The 24,830-nt window shown below is 36.4% G+C and overlaps 1 protein-coding gene across 50 annotated transcripts in view; it reads left to right on the top strand.

Moving 5' to 3' along the window:
- Window positions 1-24,167, top strand: part of mark2a (MAP/microtubule affinity-regulating kinase 2a) — a 60,630-nt gene extending 36,463 nt beyond the window's left edge. For 2 of the 50 annotated variants that reach the window (XM_087301440.1, XM_087301454.1), the window contains exons 10-19: window positions 1,689-1,788; window positions 2,439-2,551; window positions 5,073-5,193; window positions 5,280-5,404; window positions 5,489-5,577; window positions 10,930-11,067; window positions 14,366-14,626; window positions 16,221-16,247; window positions 19,630-19,665; window positions 22,571-24,167. In XM_087301440.1, the coding sequence (XP_087157566.1) occupies window positions 1,689-1,788; window positions 2,439-2,551; window positions 5,073-5,193; window positions 5,280-5,404; window positions 5,489-5,577; window positions 10,930-11,067; window positions 14,366-14,626; window positions 16,221-16,247; window positions 19,630-19,665; window positions 22,571-23,006 (1,446 nt within the window). In that variant the 3' untranslated portion in view covers window positions 23,007-24,167. Of the gene's footprint in view, window positions 1-1,685; window positions 1,825-2,438; window positions 2,552-5,072; window positions 5,194-5,279; window positions 5,405-5,488; window positions 5,578-10,929; window positions 11,068-14,365; window positions 14,627-16,220; window positions 16,248-19,626; window positions 19,666-22,570 lie in introns of all 50 variants that reach the window. The other 48 variants (XM_087301437.1, XM_087301453.1, XM_087301431.1 and 45 more) reach the window with 47 other exon arrangements.
- The last annotated feature ends 663 nt before the right edge of the window (window positions 24,168-24,830 follow it).

Here is a 24,830-nt window from a genome sequence, read left to right as displayed (position 1 = left end):
ATTTAATCTGCATTTTGGAAGTTCAAACTAGGGATCTCTATTTAAAGCTGAAAATAAAGAGAAATTTCTTGAACAGCTCTCTCTTTTTTTCTATTGAATATAGCTAGATATGATCATCTGGTTGCGTGGCTATTAGTTATTGGAAGGACAATATTTTTCAAACATGACACTTAGTCAATCAGCTTGTGGTCTCTTCTTGCCTGATGAAAGCTGCAAAGTAAGTCTAGACCTTTTGCTGTCAGCTGGAAATGCTGGCTATTCAAGATTAAGTCACTTTTATTATTCAGGGTTTAAACTTTAAGACTTAAGGTCTTTACACACTGAAGTCTGTAATTTCCGTATGCGGTTTTTCACAGTCAGTTCAAGCAGTGATACTTTGTTCTTCTCTCTTCTCCAAAGTAGCAAAAGAAAGAGGAATATTCTACAAAGTGTGTTCATCTAATACTGCAAAGAGAAGAAGGAGAGTTCAGCCCATTATCAAAGAGCTGTGCTATGATTATCCCAAAATGCAAAGTTTATTTCAGGAAATCAGCATAATTTTGATGCATTGCTTGTGATACTTCACACATTGACGTATGTAAACAAATCTTGAACTGAGACTGGCAGTACCTATAGACATTATAATAAATAGTGGTCGCGTTGACATGTCAAAGCAACAGACTGAAAGCGGACCATGCTTTCTAATATAATGTCTAAGGGCATCACGCGGCAATATGTCAAATGTATGGACACACACACACCAAGTAGCAGCAGGGAAGAGGTGTGCCAGTCACTGAAGTTAGCACATCACATTTTGTGTTTATTTTATGCATGTTTGTCAAAGTTATCTGTAGCTCAAATGACAGCATTCTGTATTTAGCTTTTCCCTTGTACTGTGGCTCTGAACTGTCAATCATTTGTCAAATCACTTTTTCGGATGCGGAAAGAGAAAAAAAATAAAACCTGGTTTGAATGATTCACACAATGTGAGGTTCAATTTATTCTTTAACAAGCAAAAATTGCGCACAAAAATTTCGTATTCAGTGTGCAATAACAGTTATTGTGTTTCTTTGTTTTACCATTCTCTTAAAATACAGAACTGTATCATAAGCAACATTTTTTTACATTTAAATAAACATATTCATATCTGTTATTTAAAACAATGTGATGAAATGTAACCTTTTTATTTTGGAAAAACTTCCAAACAGATATAATTAAAGTTATTAGCATAACTAGGATTCCCAATAAATGCTACTTATGAATTGACCTTTTTTGAGCATCTTATGTATGATTCAATTTAGTCCTCAAACTATTGCAGATCAAGTGTTTAGTTCTTCCTGTGCAGCTACCTGGTAAACACAATTGACAGATTTGAACATTGATTCCTGGAAATTACATAAAAGCCAGCTGATCAGATCTGGTGGGTTTAGGCAGCTTTTGCTATTTTTGTGTTCAATATGCATCAGACTGTTCATAGGCAATCTGTGGGCGTACAGTCTACAGCTTAGACTCTGCACGAGCAACTGTTTGCAGATTGGTGTGTTTTCTGATTGAGTGATTCAGCTTTTCGCCATTGTTTTTGTTGTTGTTGAATAAGTCTTGATTATATGTGCTTTTCTTTGATAACCTACTGTTTTTGCAGCACACTACTTTTTACCTCATCTGACCCCTATTGCTTTGTACCTTTTCTCCTTGCTTCTACTCAGCAGCAAATCATGAAGGACCGGTGGATGAATGTGGGCCACGAGGACGAGGAGTTGAAGCCCTACATCGAACCCCAGCCTGACTACAAGGACCCTAAGAGGACAGGTCAGCACCCCAGCAGTGCAGGGGGTTGGAAGAGAGGTGGGGCAGACGCGGCCCGGGGCTGTGGTGATGGTGGTGGGTGGGGTCTAAGACAGAGATTGGTTTTGATTGGGTAATAAATCATGGTGATGGGACAGGATCTGAATTAATCCAGAATTCATCTGAATTCATTTTTTTTTTATTTTGTGAGTTATAAATACCTTTCCTGCTTTCTAACAAATCTCTTGTTTCTTTTCTCTCTGTCTTGTGTCTGTGAGAGGTTTGTGCATGATTAAGGTTTCCTTTTATTTTGGTTGTAGCTACTTTCAAAATGATTATATTTAGTTGTATTATATATACTTGGGATTAGGGATGATAATCTCTAACCCGAAGTATTAAAATTTGGTGTGTTATTCATATTACAGTATTTGCAGTGCAGGTATGAACGATGCACTAAATTAAATTACATTTTTAAGCAAGCAGAGCTTTTTACTGCTGGATAGCATTTAAGGATATATTTAGGATAAATATGGAAAACGCCCACCAAAACTCCTTACAATGCACATGAGCTACCAATGAAACCGCAGTTTTGTTGAAAGGTTATGTAAATATGAAACACTGTTGTCAATCCTGTAAGCTGTTTTCTTATTGAACTCTTTTGTCTACCTTGTTAGATATTATGATACGGATGGGATACTCTCTAGATGAGATACAAGACTCCCTTATCAACCAAAAATATAATGATGTCATGGCAACTTACTTATTACTGGACTATAGGAACTCAGAGGTATGTTATTCTAAAGATCATGTGATTTTATGTTTGTGCATGCAGTTTTAATGGATGCAATAGCTTTCTGCTTTGTTTTATTGTATTATTTTCTTGTTTTTATTTTGCTTTTGATTTCTGTAGTTTTGATCACTTTTGGTCTATTTTTGCTGTATTTAGTTAAGTTGTTTTGTTTATTTGATCTTTTTTTTTTTTTATTTTACTATTCTAATTTTAGAACCTTTTCCACTGCATGGAACGGCACTGTTTTTTTTTTTATGGCTTATTTATAGGGGCTTTTCCACTGGGCACTATACCTACCACCTGCTGCTTTTTTTAATCATTTGTAACCTCACCAAGTAGTTGGTTGTACTAAGCTGTATCATTACCAAAACATGATGTATACACACTTCAGATCACTGAGAGAATAGTCACTACCAGCTTCATTGGATTTGAGACCCCAAACCTGATGTATTTAAACAGTCAGCCACAACCAGTGCTGTGTTGTTGGTTTACACGACTAAACGATTTTTATACTATGACAAGAAAATCTATAGTGGCAGCATCTTGATTGGACTTTTTGGAAGCCAATAGCTGGATAGGATGACCTGGAAAGGTTTTTCAGGAAGTCACTGCAGTATATGCGGTGCAACTCTAGCATTATTCCCACAACTTTTAACCTGTACTAAATTGCAGTGATAATGCAAACCAAACCGAGCTGATAGGTGTCAATTCATACTGTTGGAGCCATTTGTACTTTTTATATTATTTAATATTTTGCTTTGTATGACTAGTATTAATAATTACGATTAATTATAATGTTATGTTGTCATTGTCACGTAGCTTTGGTGATACAGGTTTCATAGCTCCACCTAAATGTCCTATCTGCTCACCTAAATGCATAATTAGCATACAGGAGCAGCAAGGGGCACCACTTTTTGCCTGGGTCTCTATGAGAAGCAACCTATGTTAGAGACCACAACAGGTATCATACTGTGCAGTGGAAAAAGTTGCTTTGTTCTTTTTGTATTCTTGTTTTTTATTATTGTTACTTTAACTGCAGATTTTACCAAATAATTAGGGCTGGGTAATATGGCATTTTTTAAAAATCCTAGATTTTTTCACAAAAGATCAAATTTAACAACTTCTTTATAATTGCATGCAACACTTTTATAGTAATAATAATAATATAATTTTCCATTTTTACAATGAAAATAAGCTCATAATGATTGTTAAAATGGGGACCTTTTTCAAGATGATTTCATTTATTTTTTTTAATGACCATGCATTCAGAGGTTTTATTCATTTTTGTTCTGTGTTGTATTTGTTTGTATAAATTCGTACAAAATCGCTGCTCGTGCACGTGAGTGACAATCAAACAGTATGAACTATCAAAGATGCAATCTGAGAGAATCGCCGATGAGTCGCCGATGCCTGTGAGATATTTGGCGTGCTAAATATCTGGAGCTGTCTGCGATTCAAATCATGCCGTGTGAATTGAGTTTTGACTGAAAATAACATCGGCGATCGCCTACAGCCAATGAGAGAGCAGCATTCACTTGTGTGTGCGTGTGTGTATACCTGCTGCAGGCCAGCGGGTGGTTGAGGGAGAAGTTAAAAGCGCTCATTTTCGGTTTATTTGGACCCACGAAATAGAGGAAAAACTAATGGAGGTTTGACAGGACTTGGGAGCAACCGTGTCTGTTTGACGTTTCATACAGAAAGAAATTAGTTTATCAACGTTGAGGAGAAATGGCTAATTCCCTTTACTTGTCGGCGATTCTTCCTATAGTAAAGTCATGCAATGTGAAACGCTAGCCCAGATAGTCATGCAGTCTGGAAACATCTGTGACACCACTACTTTGAAAATCATGCAGTCTGAACTCGGCATTAGTCTAGTGCAGTGAGCAAGTTTTATCAGTGTTAATATTTACAGTAATGAACGTCAATGCGGCTTGGTCATGTCATATATCCGGAAACAGCAATGTTGGATTTCATGATCAGATCGGTACCAGTTTCTTTCATATCCACGTCTTCTCCATTGTCTTATGCATTACTTCTTATCATGCACGTGCAGGTTCAAATGTGCGTGTTTGACGGTAAATATGTGACTGACAGCCCTCAATTATGCTATTTTTGGAGGGTGTGCTTGTTTTTAATTTCAAAGTGTGCAACATTTCTCGAAGTTTTTCCCAGCTCGCTGGCCCTGTTGTTTGTGTGTTTCTGTGGCAAATGCGCAGGGAACTATGGGAACCTAAAGGTTAGTGTTACATGTTAGGGTGAAAACCGATTTTCATTCAAACAAATCGATGTAAACACACCCTTGAGTTATTCAGTTAAATTGATTTATCGTCCAGCACTACAAGTAATACTGCAAATTTTTGTATATAGACTTTATATTAGAAACTTGTGGATTTGCATACCAAACTTATTTCTGATCATTTTAACAGTAGTAGTGTGATTATTAAGATTTGAAATGCTAATCCCATATATTAAATGCTTATTTCCCTGAAACCATTTTCCCATTTTCTCTGTTTTCTAGCTGGATGAACTATCAATAAAGGCTCGTCCCGGCACTGACATCACAAACAACGCCCAATCACCTTCTCACAAGGGACAACGCAGTACCTCCAACCTGAAGTCCCGCAGATCTACAGACCAAAGTAAGCTATCATTCTGTTGCACCATGTCAAGCACCAGATGGACATAAATCTCACATGTTGCTTTTTTCCCCGTCCCTCCACCACAGGCTCCGTTTCCAGCAAGCGTCCTCAGGGCGACAGTAAGCACATAGGCAGTTCAGGCAGCTCCAGCAAAGTCCCTCCTAGTCCTCTGATCTCTGGAGACCACAAGAAAACACCCACCCCTTCTACTGTGAGTGAAGAGTCTCTTGAGGAGCCGATGAGTGATCTGCAGCATGTCACTGATCTCTGTGTGCTTTTTCAATGTGCCCTATAGAACAGCATCCTGTCCTCAGGCACAGGCCGCAGCAGGAACTCTCCAATCACTGAGAGAGCCACTCTGGGAGTACAGAATGGCAAGGACAGGTACTGCCTTTTTTCTCTCCATGCAACGAATCACTTGGAAGAACTCATCAAACTCTTTTCTGCACCGTTGTTAAAAGTAGTGTATGCTTGTATGTGTATATTTAGACTCGCTTGGAAAGCCGCTCTGCTCTCGACTCATTCTGTCGGGCTGTTGCCCTGCCAGCGTGGGAAACATAATCCTGTTATGCACACACATACATTCACACATTGACAATCGCACACATTCAAGAACACATTGGAGCACAGCGCAAAGTTGAAATCTGTTCAGTAACATTTGCAACGCCTTCGGGAAATTGGAATAAGTACTAGGATTTAAAGGAAGTGATTAAAAAGCTTGTCGGCTTGAGTTTCTTTAAATACACAAAAATTATAAAGTTATTTGCTACGTAATGTCTGTCAGTGGCATTTAACAGGGCGTCCACGGGGTCTTAAAATGTGTTAAATCTCAAAAACAGAATTTTAGGCCTTAAAGTCTTAAATTTACTGAAATGTTGTGTTGTAGGTCTTAAATCTTTTTAAACGGGTCTTAATTTTTCTTTGATCATGTATAGCTACCCAATATGGCCTTAACCACCCATGCAATAACCAGCATTCCATCTCAATAAAACTTTTAACTTTTTATTTAAATATGTCATTTTAACTCTATTTAGCATAATTGTATCATTATTTTGCTCATAATAATATTTGTTTAACAGTTCCCCATGCGTTTACTGCTGAGGACACAGAACTGGAGAGACTGTTGTGCATACATTGAGTTTATTATAGTTTTTCAAACTTTGAAAACAATTGTCCATGTTTTAAAATATATTTTTTAGAAAGTTTACATTGAAAACAAATTGTATGTTTACAACTAGAGCTTGCTTGTTTTGGCACAATATTTATAATATTTTGCCAAGTAATTTTTTTTAATTTTTAATTTATTATTATTAAATTATCAAATGTAATTTATTAAATGTAATAAATTATAATATTTTTTATATGGCAAATATAAATATTTTCCATCTGTGCCATTTGAAAAACTTTTTAGCATTGAGGTATAAATTTAATTCATAATGGTCCTAAAAATGTCAAATTTAACTTGGTGAAACCTGCAGAAGCCCAGATTTAAGTAAATTGCACTGGCTGTAAAATATATAGCTGTAAAATGTAAAGCTGTATGATTACAATTGTAGCAAAGTGGATAAAGCTTTTGAATGAGAATGATCTAGACTCCAGCATTTGGATATGGTTGAATTTGTATTTTTTATTAAAAAAGTAACAGCAGATATATAATTTAAAATGAATGTATTAAAACTTATGCTTTTAAAATTGAGTTCAAGTTAAAAAAAAATTGTATGTGTATGTATATATATATATATATATATATATATATATATATATATATATATATATATATGTATATATATATATATATATATATATATATATGTATATATATATATATATATATGTATATATATATATATATGTATATATATATATATATATATATATGTATATATATATATATATATATATGTATATATATATGTATATATATATATATATATATATATATATACATATATATATATATATATGTATATATATATATATGTATATATGTATATATATATATATATGTATATATATATATGTATGTATGTATGTATGTATGTATGTATGTATGTATGTATGTATGTATGTATATATATATATATATATATATATATATATATATATATATATATATGTGCGTGTGTGTGTGTGTGTGTGTGTGTGTGTATGTGTATATATATATATATATACATACAATTTTTTTAACTCAATTTTAAAAGCATCATTTTTAATACATTCATTTTAAATTATATATCTGCTTTTATATATAGATAAGAAACAAAACATTTTAGATTGCATTTCTTAACTACTAATTAACCACTTATTTCTAAAATATCAGCCTTTACCAAATGGTTGATATGATAAATGTATCGGAATAAATACATATACTATGAATAATCTTAAAATATGTATATGTAAAACCAATCTATTTAAAAACATAAAATAATTTTTTTTTTAAGTATGCCATAAAATATTTCACATAATTTTTTTTTTTTTTTGTATAAAAAAAGCAAAAAACTAAAAAAAACAATGGGGTTAGGGAATGGGATAGTAGTGCAATGGAATATGTTTTTTTTTTAATTTAATTTTTTTATAGACCAACAATGCTGTGTGTGTGTGTGTGAACCATTATTTAAAAAAGTCATTCTAGGTTAAATGGCTTTAACAGTCATTATTTAAAACAGTCAAAATATGGTCAACCATTTGGTAGGACAGGCAGTTAAAGAGTTATTTAAGCATCATTACTCTTGTTTTCAGTTTTCTGATTTGATGCTCAATAATATTTATTAAAGACATTAAATCATTTAGTGAAAACTGACATAGATTTTATTTCAGGACCCTTTGAATATAAAAATGCATTTATTTCTAACATAAATATTTAGGGATGTTATAAATGTCCTTTCTGATTTTTTTGATCACTTTAAAACATCTTGCTTAATAAATTATTAAAAACTAAAATAATAAAAATAAATAAGTGTGTTAGCGCAAGTCTAATGTGGTACATTGGGTTTTCAGACAGTGCCTGTCCAAAGTTATGACCGACTAAATGATAATCTGGTTATTTTCTCAGTAAACAAGTTTTACAGATTCTGTAACAGGATTTTTGATTCTCTTACAAAAATAATTTCACCCCATAAAGATGGTCTGGATAACTGCACAATATAAGCAGACAACTGTAAGTGTTTTTTACAGAAGCGTGAGCACCAAATGTCCTCTTAAACCGTCTGGGCATCGTGCCAACTACTGTAACTGCGTTAGTTCATTTTTTTTTTTTACAAACTCGGGGACAAGTGAAAATTATTGTCTGTGGTAATCGACAAAATGCCATGGATACAGTCGATAAAGCCTACATTGTAAATCGCCTCGAACATTGATCTAATAGTTCCTGTAAAGGGTCCCATAAATATGTGCTGGGATGAATTCCTGCTATTAGACCACTGCAAATTAGCCTTTTATTTAAGTACCAAATTGATACTAAAACAAAGATCTATGTCAGAATAAAATATTTAGCCATGCTTGTGTGTGTATAATGGTTATTATTTATGACAACAGTATAGCTTAGTGGATCGAAGCGAGAGCATTCACTACTGTCATTATTGATTACTCACTTTGGAAGTCATTGACTGCTTACTTTGAATTTATTGACAGCTAATGTACAGAATTACAAGTGAATTTAGCATGTTAATCTCACCATTATGTAAACCTGCTTGCGCTAAGCAATTGCATAACTGTTCTATTCACCAAAGTTTTAAATTAGTTGAATTTATCATTAAAATAATCAAAGAAATAAGTTTAATTATTTAATATTTTTGTCTAACATGGCTTAGATCTCGAATATTACAAATGAGCAAGTGAGTCAAACTTGTCTGCAGATAAAGATTCTCCACTTGCTGACTTTTAACCTTTTTTTCTTTCAAATTTGATTGTTTATTCCATTGGATGTCCTTACAATTAAAATCTACTCTTTTTTTTTTTTAACCTTTTTTCTTCTTTTCACTTTGAAATCAGAGCAATAGGAAGTCTGCTTCAAAGCATTTAAGATTTACTACAGTATGTTGCAAATTTCATTTAAAGGTTTATGCTTAAGAAAAGGGTAATAAATGGATTAGAGCTACTACATAAACTACATAAATGGATTAGAGCTACTACATAAACTACATGAATATTAAATAAAAAAAGTGTGTGTTTGTGTATACGTATATGCATTAAGGTTGTCGCTATACCATTAATTATTCTTACAATACTATACCTGCTGAAATATCACGATATTAAGTAGTATTGCCACACTAATTCATAACTCAAATTATAAAGAAAATTGTCAGAAATACTATATTTTGTGTTATAATAGGCCTACTTGAATGTAATTTAGAATTCCCTTATTATTGAGAAGTATTTGCCATCACTTCACCTAAAATTTATTCATTCTTTTTGTTTATTTGTAGATAACTAACCAACAAAAAATGCATTAAAATAAAGATACAATTTTTAAAGAATTAAATTAAGTACAAAAGAGCATTTTTACAACAAAATTAGACTATATAAAGTGGTCAAAATTGTTTCAATGTTTCCTGTTGCTATGTATGGTTTTTTTATCTTTTTTTTTGTTCAGTCTTCTCAGGTAACAATCCAAAGTAATTCAAAATTTTACTTTGTGAGTCGTTCTTTTAAAAAGATTCTTGCGATCACTAATAAATCATAATAACAGTAACAGAAATGAACTGATTCAGATGTGCGTTCGAACTGAAGCGTTAGAAAAAGTGCAATAGGCTACCATAAAAGGTGCAAATTCTACACAGTTTTGTAACCTTAAAGGGCTTCACAGTCTCTTATAATAAGATGGTTTATTGTTGCACAAACGTGTGAGCATTTTAATGACTTTTTATACATGCATCATTATCTATTGTAGATAAACTATTAATGACGATACTGCAGTTTACAAACTACTGTGGCCCCGCCAGTATTTTGTAGCCATGCTATTGCGATACTACCATAGTACCAGTATACCGTGCAACCCTAATTTGCATACATACAAACGTACATCAACTACTCGATTTAATGCATTTAATTAAAACTAATTGATTGATTTGAAGTGAAACTCCTTCCTTATTTTGCCTGACCCCGTTAATCAGATTACACAAACGGGATGTGACAAACCAAAAAAACAGTACCCATATTATATTGATGTTTAACTTTGCTTAAGGTGACAGTCAGAATGCTGACTCAGAAAAACTTTTAATGTGTGTGTGCAAGGTCATGCAAATAATAAATGCCATTATGAAAGCAGATCACCCTTCACAGATGTCTTCCATCTGCTTTTATCGAATACACAATGATGAGTTGATGAACTGTACCTATTTAATAATTGAGATACGAGTCGCTTTTTAATGCACATCATGCCCACGAGGCTCATGCTGTCAGATGCTTTTGATCATCACAGCATCTCGTTTCAAATTCTCCCTCAGTACACTGAGGCAGAGCGAGCTTTCCAGCGATAATGCAAGATTAATCCCACTTTGACAAGCTTTGATCTTTTATAAATAGAACCCAAACTTGCATTATCGAAATGCAGAGTTGTATTTTTATCTCCTGCTGTGTGTGTGTGCGTGCTTTTTGTGCTCTTCCATCACTTTCTCAAGCATCCCTCCATCATTGCTGACTCTAACCTGTCTGCTTTACACCTCACCCACACTTCCCTCCACTCTGTACGTGGGGGTGTCCATGCGTGGGGGTTGTTATTCATCTTTTCCCCCCCAGCCTGCACACTCCAGGGTCCCGTGCCTCCACTGCCTCAGCGGCTGCAGTCCTTGCCGCCTCATCCCGCACCCGACACCACAAGTCCTTGTCCACATCCGCCCACCCCAGTCCCCCTGACCTCCATGCACATCGGCCCAGGCAAGTGGCAGTCGAAACAAGACTTTTCCGATTGGGGGATTCGACTTCCAAAGATGAGCTATTTGATGTGTATTTTAGGCAGATGCTTAGACAGAGGTGCCAGATTTGTTGGATGGAGGGCCGAAAAATATACAAACCTATTTTTATTTTTTAACAACCCTGCCTACTTTTCTCTCACTCGTGGTCCGTCACACTAATAACACTCCGTCTCACACCGCCGTCCCACTTTCCCCTCCATAAAAACACATCGTCTCCATCACGTATCTGACAAATCCATTCCTTTCTAACCCATAATACACATGCATGGTTTAAATGGACACTTTACCCAATAAGGACATTCCCTCACCTTCAAGTGCTAACTTTTATGATATTTTAAAGAATGTTGGGAACTTGTAGTCATTTACATCCATAGGAAAGATATATACTATTTGAATCATTAGATCCCCATTTCCAACCTTCTTTAAATATCTTCTTTTGTGATTAGGTTGGAAAAAAAATAGTGAACAAGTTTCTATTTTTGGGTGAACTGTACCTTTAATTCTATGTTTGTTGTCTCTTCACTTCTGCATGTGTTTTGTGTGATGTTGCTTTCTGTCGTTTGGCAGTCTTTAGGTCCGTTCCTCACTCTCTCTACCCTTTCTTTTCATGCTGAAAGACTAGACAGGGCAAATAATACCTTCTAAAACCCGTCTCACCACTCGTGTATCTTTCATAAAGATGTTTTTGCCACCCTGGAACGTTAAAAGCTTGTTTCACAGATGATTGTGTGCATGCTAACAATGGTTTTGTCTCTCTCCCTGAAGATTTCCTTCAGTTTATAAGGTTTCTGTTGTTTGTTTTTGATGTATATTGTTGCATTATAGCTGTTAAGGGTGATGTGTGTTATTTTGGACTCTGACTTGGCAAATTTCGCTAGTAAAAACAGACAATAATGAACTAAAATTTAAATGTAAATAGAATAAATAAGCCTCATAAGGTATTGCAACCTGCCGACACCATCTTTATTAAATCATTGAGCTGAATGGCTGAAGTCCAAAGACACTTAAAATGTGTCCCTCATAGTATTAAATGGAGGATCATGACATTGCCGTGATTACAGCGCTCTTCTCATTGCAAATTCAGCAGTGATTCAGGCTCTGTACACACTTGGCATGATAATTTTGGGGAGTTACTCCTGAATTTAAATGTGGGTGTCACTCCTGAAATGTTACACAGGAGATATTGATATTACTTCAAATAATGGTATTGCACATTAAATTTGAAAAAAAGAGTTTTATGTTTATAATATAAATAATAAATATATCAAATGTAACTGTTTGTCTAGATCAGGGGGAGCTTAAAGGGCCAAAGAGGGCTGTGGGACAAATATATAGCAAACAGTATTACAATAAATTTGACAAGGGGAATTTGCTAATTTATTCCATAAAATAAAATTAAAAAACAGAAAATGTTGCTTTGAATGAAATTACAAGCTGGGTCTTAAAGTCTGGGTTTTAAAGTTTTCAAATGTCTTAAATTTCAAAACCTAAATTTTAGGCCTTAAAAAGTCCTAAATACACTGACATATTGTGTTCTTCTTTTTCTTCTTTGGCCTTAGTCCCGTATGGTTGCGGGGTCGGCTATTTGTAAAAAGTCCTCCATTTTAGACTTTTTTTTTTTCTTTCTTTTTTTTACACCGGACGGCCTGTCATCTGGGCCTGTAACCCTCATACCCTTATACACACATACACTACGGACAATTTATCCTACCCAATTCACCTGCAGCATGTCTTTGGACTGTGGGGGAAACCGAAGCACCCGGAGGAAACCCACGCGAACGCAGGGAGAACATGCAAACTCCTCACAGAAGTCAGGGAAAAAAATAACTATAAAAATTATTACACGATGTCCTCATGAGAATACTGGGCTATTAGAATTTTTTTAACCCTGTATAAGTCTAAAATTTCCTTCTTATTGGTCTTAATAGTGTCTTAAAGTCTTAAATTTGACTTGATGTAACCTGCAGAAACTCTGTATTAACTAAACCAGTGTCATTTTCTAATAAACTTATTACTGTTAAAACGCAAACAATTCCCTTTATAACACAATGGGGTTCAATGCTGAAGACAGTATTCGAGCTGCTCCTGCCTTTACCTTGATTTGCTCATAGATAACTTGTGCATTATCCTCAATCTGTCAAGTGAGAGTATTTACATTTTAAAAGTCCTGATTCATTTACAACATTTAATTAAATCATTTAATTTCAGTTTTTTGTATAAAACAAAGAAACAAAAGGTTATGTTAAATTTGAAATGACGATTTCTGTCAAACGCATTCACCCCAATTATTCTCCCTCTCGCTTCCAACTTTGGGTATCTCTGGTATCTCTTTGGTAATAGATATTGTAACATTTTCATTGAGTGTCATCACAGCAATATAATGCATATTATGAAAAGCATTTATTTTCAAGTTTGTTAAAGATTACATAGAACTGTGATGTTTAATTGAAGTTTTAGAGTTCTTGGATTACTACAAATGTGCAGAACCATTAACCTGCATTGGCTGAAAAATGATAAAAAAAAAAAACTGAAACATGCTTATTTCAAAGAGTTGTAGAGATTATTCCTACAAGTAATTTTACCTATTCTGTTTGGTCGCACAATATTGTTAAGCAGAAATTCAGTTCAATTCATGTTTATTTCTATAGGGCTTTTACAATTTAGATTGTGTCAAAGCAGCTTCACATAGACATTCTAGTAAATTGAAACTGTGTCAGTCCAGTTTTCAGAGTTGAAGTTCAGTTCAGTGTGATTTAATTTTCACTGCTGAAATTCAAAACACTCAAGAGCAAATCCATTGATTACACATTCACCATTGACTGCTATGTTACAATTAACATCAACCTATTTGGTTATGTATGCTTTTGTATGTGTGTGTGTTTTTATATAATAAAAACAATGTGGTTCTTATCTGATTTGAGCCTGCAGCTATTCACATGTCTTGCATGATGCAGGACCAGCGAATGGTGGAATTATTCTTGGATTTCACATGCTACTGCATGCTTGGGTTTTATTCCATCGCATTTGAAAATCAATCTCAAATTAAATGCCCTTGTCCACTAGGATAATTTATCTGCCAGCAACAACGCATTAGCAGCAAGAGCTACAGTTGTGATCATAATGAAATGGCCTGTTCATGCTTTGGTGCTTGATTATTGTAGCTGCATGTTTTAATATTACTTATGCCATTTTAATGGCAGCTTAACTGAACTTGAATAAATGAGCTAACTCTCTTTTCACATTTTAAAAAACCACAACAGCACAGCCAACCAGAGAGCCCCAGTGGTGTCGCCCTCGGCTCAAAACATCAACATTTCCTCAATGGCCGACCGTACCAACTTCTCCAGAGGGGTGACGAGCAGAAGCACTTTCCACGCAGGCCAGCAGAGAGCCACTCGTGACCAGCAAGCGTCAGCGTACAATGACCCCTCCGCCTCTCCCTCCCTTTCTCATGGCAACAGCCAGGTGCGCCGTCCCGGGACGGGCATCTTCAGCAAGTTTACTTCTAAATTTGTACGCAGGTGAGTTTCCGATCCATCCACAAGACGACACTTTTAGGAGAGCTATTAGTTGAGGTTTACACATGCACACATTCACCAGTGCTCCCTCTTTCAGGACGACATGGTTTGGACTGGCACTGTTTATATTCGCTAAGATCATGAACTCTGAAACTGAGGGCTGCTGGAGCAGAGATGGTTTTAAGTGTGAGAGATGCAAAGTGACTGATAACTAACTCTGAATCCAGGGTTCCCATGGTTAGGGAATACCTAGAAATATTAGGGATTGATTTCCATGCCTAGGATAGACATGGAAATTAACTACCTTTGTACAGAAATTGCAGTTTTTCTATACATTTAAAAAACTATCTGAATATCACAAAGGAAGTTTGGGAACCCTGCAAACCGGACCCTAATCTAACATCCATCATTCATGCAATGCATTTACAATTCACAGATTCTTCAGCAATCCCAAGTGTAACTCATAAAGACTTTTAATTCCTTAATCTGACTACAAATGCTTTTCAGCCCCCACAGCTAACAAAAATCCTTTTAAGAGGACCTTTCGTAGGTTTCTAAGGGTGTTTTCACACTTACCTTTTTTAGTTCGGTTGAATCGCACTAGAGTTCGTTTTCCCTCTTGGTGCGGTTAGTTTAGGCAGGTGTGAATGCAGCAGACTCGAGTGCGCACCAAAAGTGCACTAAAAAAAACATACGTCTTGATACACTTTCAAACGAACCCTGAAGCGGTTCAAATGTGGTAAGAGCATGATCCAAACTAGAACAGGCCTAACCACAAAAAGTACTGTGATTTTTGGTCTAATCCAGCTGCCGTAGTCTTATGCACTGTGCGTTATAGGATGTGGAGAAAAAAAAAAATTGTTGACTGCGCTTTACCAACAGTTTTAACCCGAGAGAAAGAGAGGGAAAAACATTACCTGATCGGAGACCTCGTTGGTAATATTTTTAGAAGATAACCATGTCGCCGTTTAGCTAAATTAATTCAGGCTTCCTCCTGAAGTGACTTGCGATGCTCTTTCGCCATTTGCAATGCATTAAAACATTGTTTTCCAGCTGAAGCTCTGCATCATTCTCAATGTATAGTTTGTTTAAAGTGATGTATAGAAATTATATAGAATACTATGACCAAGGGATACAATCAGCCAGTGCAGTTTTCCCTTCATAGTAAATAGCCACATTTTGTGTCTGCCGGTTTGTTTACTTGCAGGAGTTCCATTGGCATTTCCCCGCACGTTAATTCTGACCAATCGAAAAGCAGTTTAGGAAATGCGTTCAATAACATCTGACCAATGATTGATGTCAATTTTGTCATATGACAGCATTTTGGTTCTTTTCAACTGGTTCGGAGTTCGGACCAAAGAAATTAGTGTGATGTGAAAAGGACCCAAAAATGGCATAAAAATGCTACAATGTATCATTTGTTGTCCTTAGTTCGGACCATATGAACCGAACCACAGATGTGAAAGCACCCTAAAAGTACTGTTTTTAACCTCTATCCCTGTCATCCCAACAGGAAGTACATTCTTATTTTTGAGAGATTTTGAAATGGTTCATGCATTTGTAAGAAACACCATTTTTTCTAATCTTTTTTTTTTAGAAATCTCTCATTCAGATTTCCCAGAAGGTAGGCAATAACGCTATCATTGCGTGTTTTTTTTTAAGACAGTGTCTTTTTTTTCCTCTTGTGCTTTATATTCTTTCTGTGGTGTCTTGTGTCTGGAACCGACATGTATATTTTTGTTGAACATGCATATCTTTTCATGGTATTGTTCTGTACTAATGCTCTGCGTACATTGCCTGACTCACTCCTCCGCCAGCCCTCTCTTCTTCCTCCTCCTCCTCCCTCGGTGAATAACACATCCCTCAATTGCATCACATCCCTGCTTCTTTCTCATATGAACTCATGGAGTCCGGTCTTGTACATTGTGCTGCAGATCTTTTGAATGGTCTTCCTGCGCCCTCGTCTGTGCTGTCATCATGCAACATGACTACATTCCTACAATGCAGTTAAACAATAGCGTGATACATTCTCCAAACCTCCACTTTTCATAGATTATCACATTAGAATAATGTTTAAGTACTGAAAAACTCATGGGGAATCTTTTTAATGCCTAAATTCTAAAAGCAAGGTTTTTGTAATGATGTAAAGTTCCATTGTGCATGTCCTGTGAAATACTAAAGAAAAATCTACTGTACCAAAAACAGTAGTCTACATTTGATAGATCAAAGAGGTGTGCTGCTATAAATAGACATGTAACAGCTATTTCTGTTGATGTGTCCACAACCAACAAAATTTGTTAAGTGTGGTATAATTTGTGAGCAAAAGATTATTGAACAGGTTCCTTTTTCCTTTTAAAGAGCCTCTATTTTGCATTTTAAAAAGTCATATTTTGGTTTTAGGAGCTTTTAACAACCGGCCAATATGCAAGGAAGGTCAAAAAAACACTTTCATTGTCATAATATTCGTTTATTTTTACCTAATTATTCCAACGACTCCCATATGATTCTTTCAGTGATTCATTTGTTCCCAAACCCCTTCTTTGCGTGAGGCTAATCTGCTGTGATTGTTCCGATGACCCAGTCTATTGTGTTGTGTTGGTCAACTGGGTTCAGGGCGAGACTGAGAGAAATGCCCACCACGGCTTTGAAGTAGCACTGAGTATGTGAGAGTCCAGTGCAGTAATGCAATTAAGCAATGCAGTTCAACACCTGCATATTACTGTACTCTTAACGCTAACCCCAAGTAATAGCAGTAATACAGTGGCAAATGTTGAACTATTTTGAAAATTGACTGCGCCGTGTGTGTAGGAACAGCTGATGGTGGCCATAGCAAAGACAAACGACAAGATCGCGAGTTCAGAAACGCATTTAAATCAGTAAAGGAAGAAGCATGCGCCGCGTTTTCAACATGATTTTGGACGCAATATGTGAACAGTTCCATTCAGATTTAACCTGAGATGCATTACAAGGCCTAATCTACTATAGATATGCGATTGCAAGACGTATGGAGCGATTACAAGTTAGAATACACTATTTAATAAAATTTTGCAAACCACACAAAATGAGGCAACAATTTTAATGACACTTACATGTTATATGATCTGTAGGAAGAAGAAAGGGGTCCCTATGAACTGTAACAGTTACTGACTAAGACCAAAGTCTTACAAAGTCCCATACATCATAGTCTCTGCTGCTCCTTCAATAGCAAATGGCTGGCAAATCCCGCGTTGCAGCATAGGTTATTGTATCAACAACGACAGAAACAAAGACAGTACTAGGTTGGCTCTGCTGTGGTATTGTTGTAAAAATGAACTTTAATTGTTTATTCCCCGCAGCCGAATCTCAATCTGTCAGTGATCGTCATCTTCACATCATGATCAGTACCGTGATCCCCCATGCTCCGCTAGTGTCTGTGTAGTGTACTAAAGGGAAAGGCGCGTTCACGTTTTAGCGGATTCGGTACTAGATATTTGGTGATGTACTGTGTTAATGTGTTCAGGCAAAAGATTCAAACTATTTCGTTAAAGAATCAATAGTTTCAGTGAACTGTGCACTTTCAGATTTAAACCTCAGCTGAATGCATGGAAGGTCATTTTCAAAAACCCATAATAGGGGCTCTTTAAGGAATCAGTCAGAATGAATCATATTAAATGACTCTAAACTAACAAATAGGGTCAGTTGGACCAAAAAAATTATCCACTTCAAACCCATATTATGTTGGTTCGTCTTTGGAACACAGGTGAAAATGTTTATGATGAATTTCTACATTTCACTCTCTCCTCTTAAAGTCCATTTCACCAAAACTTTAAAGCTTTAAACCGTTAACAAAAGTATGGAGACAAATTATGACACAGTTTATTATTCATGCATACACTTTTAGTGGAGACAGAGAAATGTTTGAAGTTCACGTTTGAAAAATGTAATTTTTTTTAAGAGTTTGTAGCCTAAGAGTTGGAGATTGTTTTAGTTTTTGGTACCTATAGATGGCATGAGAGAATCAGTGTGATCTGTAGCTCAATTGAGTGTTTAAAACTAGTGTAGTTTTTAAGTGGTTTCTTGACACTTTAGTATCGTTAAAGGTTTAATAGAATCAATAAAATCAATTTTGACAAAAAAAAAGACAAAAATCATATCTAAGAGCATACAGAAATATCAGACAAACGATTCTTTCTGTTTATATTCTGTTGATGGGAACTAAACGCTCGCCCAAAAAAACTGTTGATTTTGCTATGGGTCGGGTAGGTTCACAGTTGGCAGATTGAAGCAGAGGCTGGTAGGGTGAATTGAGGACATCAGTCGTGTTTTCATGGTGAGGGTTTTAAAGGGTGACTCCTGCTTTTCTCCTCTTACGGTCTACTGCTTGTTCCTAAATGGCTGCACTAAAACAGACGTGCTGCTTTTGTCCCTTCGTCCTCATGCTGGAGGTGGCTGGTCTCCCCGTCCAACTGCATCAGTCAACACGCACTCCATTCAAGTCACTTGTCACAAAATTCACACGAGTTGGCAAAATTCTAAACTGCCTGCAACAGAAGCACATTTTTGGCTTCATCTTTGAAAGACAAGATTTTAATTTTAGCAAATAGGAATAAGGACAGTTGGTAGCCTTGATTTAGACACTATATGATGAGCTTTTATTAAGTTTTTTTAATACATATTGTTTTGGGGGTCATTTTAATAGTGATGTTAGAACATAAAACGTCTGTCTTGGATATAAACAGATTTCCACATATTTCTAGAGCACTTGTCTGCTCATTTGTTAATTCCAAATAAGAAAGTGGCTAATGTGAGTGTGTGTTGATCCTGAAGTTCAGAATTGTAAAGCAAACTTGACCAGAAGTTGGTGAAGGCAGTTTGCTTATGCTAAAGTTTTTTTTTTGCCATTCTACTGATGGAATTAAGGGATTAAGACATAATTAAACAGTTAATCTACATGAACAGGACAGATATATTTAGATATTAAGATAACTTGAATTGAGGGACTAAACTTGTTGGTTTTCTTTGAGGAGTCCGTATGAGGGAGAGGGTCGAGATGAGGCCAGCAGGTGAGGACAACAACTAATAAAATTGTCCAAACGTGTACTACTCAAATCACTTAATCATTACTTAATTACTGAGAGATTTTTTTAAATTGAATGATTCCTGTTCTGTTAAAGCACAAAATGGGTATGAGCAGTCTAAGATAATCAAATGTACACTACTGCTCAAATGTTAAGGGCCTGTAAGATAAGAATATTGAGTTGCTTGCTATGATTAACAAGGCAGCATTTACAGTGCAACCTGAAACTATTCATAGCGCTTCACTTTTTCCACTTTTTTTTAATGTTACAGCCTTATTCCAAAGTGTATTAAATTCATTTATTTCCTCAAAATTCTACACACAATGATTCATATTGACAATGTGAAAAAACATTTTTTTTTAAATTGTTGCAAATTTCTTAAAAATAAAAAAGCTAAAAAATCACATGTACAGAAGTATTCACAGCCTTTGCTCTATACTCTGTTGATGCACCTTTGGCAGCAATTACAGCCTCAAGTCTTTTTGAATATGATGCCACAAGCTTGGTACACCTGTCTTTGGAAATTTTTGCCCTTTCCTCTTAGCAGTAACTCAAACTCGATCCGGTTGGATTGGAAGCGACGGTGTACAGCCATTTTCAGATTTCTCCAGAAAAGTTCAATAGGATTTAGGTCTGGGCTCTGCCTGGGCCACTCAAGAGCAATTACAGAGTTGTTGTGAAGCCACTCCATTGATATTTTAGTGGTGTGCATTGGGTCCATGTCCTCTGCTGGAAGATGAACCTTGGCCCCAGTCTGAGCTCAAGAGCACTCTGAAGCAGGTTTTCATTCAGGATGTCTCTGTACTTTGCTGCATTCATCTTTCCTTCCATTCTATTTAGTCTTCCAGTTCCTGCTGCTGTAAAACATCCCCACAGCATGATGCTGTCACCACCATTCTTCACTGTAGGGATGGTATTAGACTGGTAATGAGTGGTGCCTGATTTTCTCCAAAGAGGTCAATTTAACTCTCATCAGACCGGAAAATTGTATTTTTTATGGTCTGAGAGTCCTTCAGATGCCTTTTGGCAAATTCCAGGGGGGGGGAGTTGCTTCTGTCTGGCCACTCTACCGTACAGGTCTGATTGGTGGATTGCTGCACAGATGGTCGTTCATCTGTAAGGTTCTCCTCTCTCCGCAGAAGAATGCTGGAGCTCAGACAGAGTGATCATCGGGTTATTGATCACCTCCCTGACTAAGGCCCTTCTCCGCCGATCACTCAGCTAAGATGGCCGGCCAGCTCTAGGAAGAGTCCTCGAGGTTTCAAACATCTTCCCATAATGGATGATGGAGACCAATGTGCTCATTGGAACTTTCAGAGCAGCAGACATTTTTCTGTAACCTTCACCAGCCTTGTGCCTCGAGACAATCCTGTCTCGGAGGTCTACAGGAATTTCCTTTGTCTTCATGCTTGGTTTGTGCTTTGACATGCACTGTCAACTCTTGGACCTTATATAGACAGGTGTATGCCACAGGTGAACTCCAAATAAGCTGCTGAAACATCTCAAAAATGATCAGTGGAAACAGAATGTACCTGAGCTTAATTTAGAGCTTCACAGCAAAGGCTGTGAATACTTATGTACGTGATTTTTTTAGGTGTTTTATTTTTAATAAATTTGCAAAATTTCAAATTTTTTTTTTTGCATATTTTCATAATGGTATATTGTGTGTAGAATATAAATAAACCCATAAATAAACCCATTTTGGAAGAAGGCTGAACAAACAAAAAATTTGAAAAAAGTATAGCACTAAGAATATTTTACTAATGCACTGTGTTAAAACAAAATACTAATATTGCCATGTGAAATAATATAATTTACATTTTGTTTAAATCTGTATTGAGACACTAAATACATATAAAAGACATTTTTGAGCTTGTCCACTTTCTACCCCACCAATAGGTAGTGAAAACCACATTTGACTGGACTTCTTTTAGTGTAGACCAGGGGTGCCCAAACTTGGAGCCCTGGAGGGCTGGTGTCCTGTATTGTTTAGCTCCAACTTCCTTTAGCACATCTGTCAGGAAGTTTTTGTAAACCTAAAAAGAGCTTGATTAGCTGGTTCAGGTGTGTTTAATTGGAGTTGAAACTAAAATATGCAGGACACCGGCCCTCCAGCACTAAGTTTGGGCACCCCGCGTGTAGACACTGATTTGGTCATGCAAAAATGTTACTGACAGCAAACTTTTGAACAGTAGTGTTTTCATTTGTTAATTTTACAAACTAGTATTCCATAACTTCATATTTCTTGATTATAGGTCTGTAAAAAAATTATAAATTACTTCTGAACCCAGTTAAATTTTTATTTCATATTGATATATTTAACCCCTCCCCAAGCATCTTACAGATGTCTGATTAGATGCCTTTACTTTGACTGCATTGTAGTCTTCCACCATGGCACCACATTGGTGTTTTGTGTTGATGATAAAAACATTTAATCATCGTTGATTTAAGATGTCAAAGCAAAAAATCTTGTATGTACCAAGCCCAGCAAACTATTTTGTGTTGAATACATGTCTAATAGACACCTACACGTAGAAAGCTTGGCTAAAACAAAGCTAAACTTGGGCTGTCTGTGAAAATCTAATAGATATCTTAGAATAGCTTAAAACTAAACTAGTCAACAAATTAGACAGACTTTATATGTGTAGTTATTAATTTTCGTTTATTTGATGACTAGTCTAGTTTTGGACTATTCTTGGACGTCTATTCGATTTTCACTGCCCAAATTTAGCCTTGTTTTAGCCAAGATGACTATGTTTAGACGTCTATTAGATTTTAGATTATTTTAAAAACCAAAGAATGCTTGCTGGGAGCTTTTTGTGTGCTTTCTTAGTCTTCCTCATGTTCACCTTTCAATTTTCATATTTGTGCCTCTCTCCCCTCACCGAAGACCCATGTTGAGCACAGCAGACAAGATGGAGAAAGGTACCCAGGGACACCCCAGCGACGAAAACAAGGACTCCTTTTCCTCCTCTTCTCCAGCGTCCAGCACACCCTCCTCCACCCAGGCCTCCAAAGACACCAAGCCACGCTCCCTCCGTTTCACCTGGAGCATGAAGACCACCTCCTCCATGGAGCCCAATGAAATGATGAAGGAGATCCGGAAGGTCCTGGACTCCAACAGCTGCGAGTATGAGTTGCGCGAACGCTTCATGCTCCTCTGCATGTCGGGAAACCCAGCGCATGACGACTTCGTCCAGTGGGAGATGGAGGTGTGCAAACTACCTCGCCTCTCCCTCAATGGGGTGCGCTTTAAGAGGATCTCCGGGACCTCCATCGCCTTCAAGAACATCGCTTCGAAGATCGCGAACGAGCTAAAACTGTGAGGAAGACGACGGCTTCTGCGGAAGATATTTTGAGCCCATGTTTTGGGAATGAGGAGGCACTGTGAGAAGAGTCGACGGCAGCAATGAAGAGTCTCAAGGCTGTAAAGGGGGAAAAGATGTAAGACAGGTTCATGGGGGACATTTGTGCATATAGACATTTTTCAGGGGGTTTCTTTTTTGGGGGAGGTGTTCTGTCTTGGTTTGGGTTTTCTGTTCCTTTCTCAGCTCCCCCCCTCGAAAAACTTTGTGTTGTTGTCTTTATTTGTGGCAATTTCGTTCAAATGTTGTGGTTTTTCTTGGAACTCACAATTGTCCTCAATTCAGACGGCGACAAGAGGTTGGTGTTGATAAACTGGAAATGTTTGCCAGTGGTTTTCTTTTTTCTATGAACGTAAGCCAGCTACTGTCTTGGAAACTACCCCACCCCCCCATACCCTGGTTCTTATTCCTTTTTCATCCCAAAACACAAACAATGGTAAACCACCACATTACTTGATCTTACTTTCATATCCAGGTTAGCTGTGATGAGCAGAGATTGGCGGTTGAATTGACGCTCTGAATGTACTACACAAAATCACGACCCAAATGGCTAGGCACATTCAGTAGAGCTGTAATTCTGAAAGCTCTGATTGGTTCTGGTCTAGCCAGTGATATGGTAGCTAATCTGTATACTCTGCCTCATTTTACATCACAGTACAGTGTCTTATTTGAGCTGAAATAGAATTGTTGACTTGAACCCTCGGTGCACCGGAGGTGAATCACCTCTCCGCACCCCTACGCCCAGACAATTAGTTTATTTTGTTGTTGTTGTTTGTTTGTTTTTCCTCTACTGCAGGGGTTATATATCAGAAACTAATTAAGGGCCAATTAAGTAATTATTGGTGGATTGTAGTGTAATTAAGAATTGCTGGTTGGATCCAATCTGCTGCACTGGAATGAGTCTGTGTTTCGTTGCCTTTCTCTGGAGAAGATAATTATTAATATTATTATATGAATAAACCAGACGTTGGATGATTTGTGTTCAACTGTTTATGAACATTATTCTTTTTAGTGTACTGTTTTAGTTATTTTTGTTTCATCTTAAAGAAACTTTTAAAGTGCTTTTGTTCTTTAATTGATTTAAAGAGCATGCAATACAAATAAAACTATTTACTTTCTAAACCCTTTCCTTCTGAGAGCATTTGGAAACTTAGTAGTAGTTTAAGCTTTTGTTGCTTTATTTTTAGGGTAAGAGTATATTATTACCGAGAATTTTAAGATGATAAATGCATATTTATATGGTAGCAAATGCTAATAATAATAATAATAACAATGTAATCCCATGTTTTTGAACATTTGTAACCTTTATTCTTCATTTATTTACTAGTCACATAATTCTAGTTGTCAGTGTTGGCCATTTTCATTTGGTTTTCAATTAACTTTTTGAATGTATGAAAAGACAACTTATTGTATAAATATGAAATAGGAAAGTAGCATGGCTTTAAGACAAAATTGCACAAAGTCTGTGGCCATATAGTACGCGACAAAACAGCATTTACCAATAGTTTGTCCAAATGTACAGTATGCAGATACACCAACACTATAAGGGCCAACAATCAATATGATTCTGAAGTGTGTATGGGATGTTTGTCCTCAGGTCAAATTACAAGGGGGTTTGGGGGGTATTGACCAACCGTAATTACGCTTGATCCCCCTGAAGTAATTGAAAACATGTATGTGGGGGCTGGGGGTCAGTCTTCTGTCTAAATCAGAGGTGCCCAAACTTTTTCTTATGAAGGGCCAAAACCCAAACTTGATTCAGGGTGGCAGGCTGAAGTTACTGTA

Source organism: Danio rerio, chromosome 21 (genome assembly GCF_052040795.2).
Source record: "Danio rerio strain M-AB ecotype USA chromosome 21, GRCz13ab, whole genome shotgun sequence".
Lineage (NCBI taxonomy): Eukaryota > Metazoa > Chordata > Actinopteri > Cypriniformes > Danionidae > Danio > Danio rerio.
This window is presented reverse-complemented; position numbering and strand designations above follow the sequence as displayed.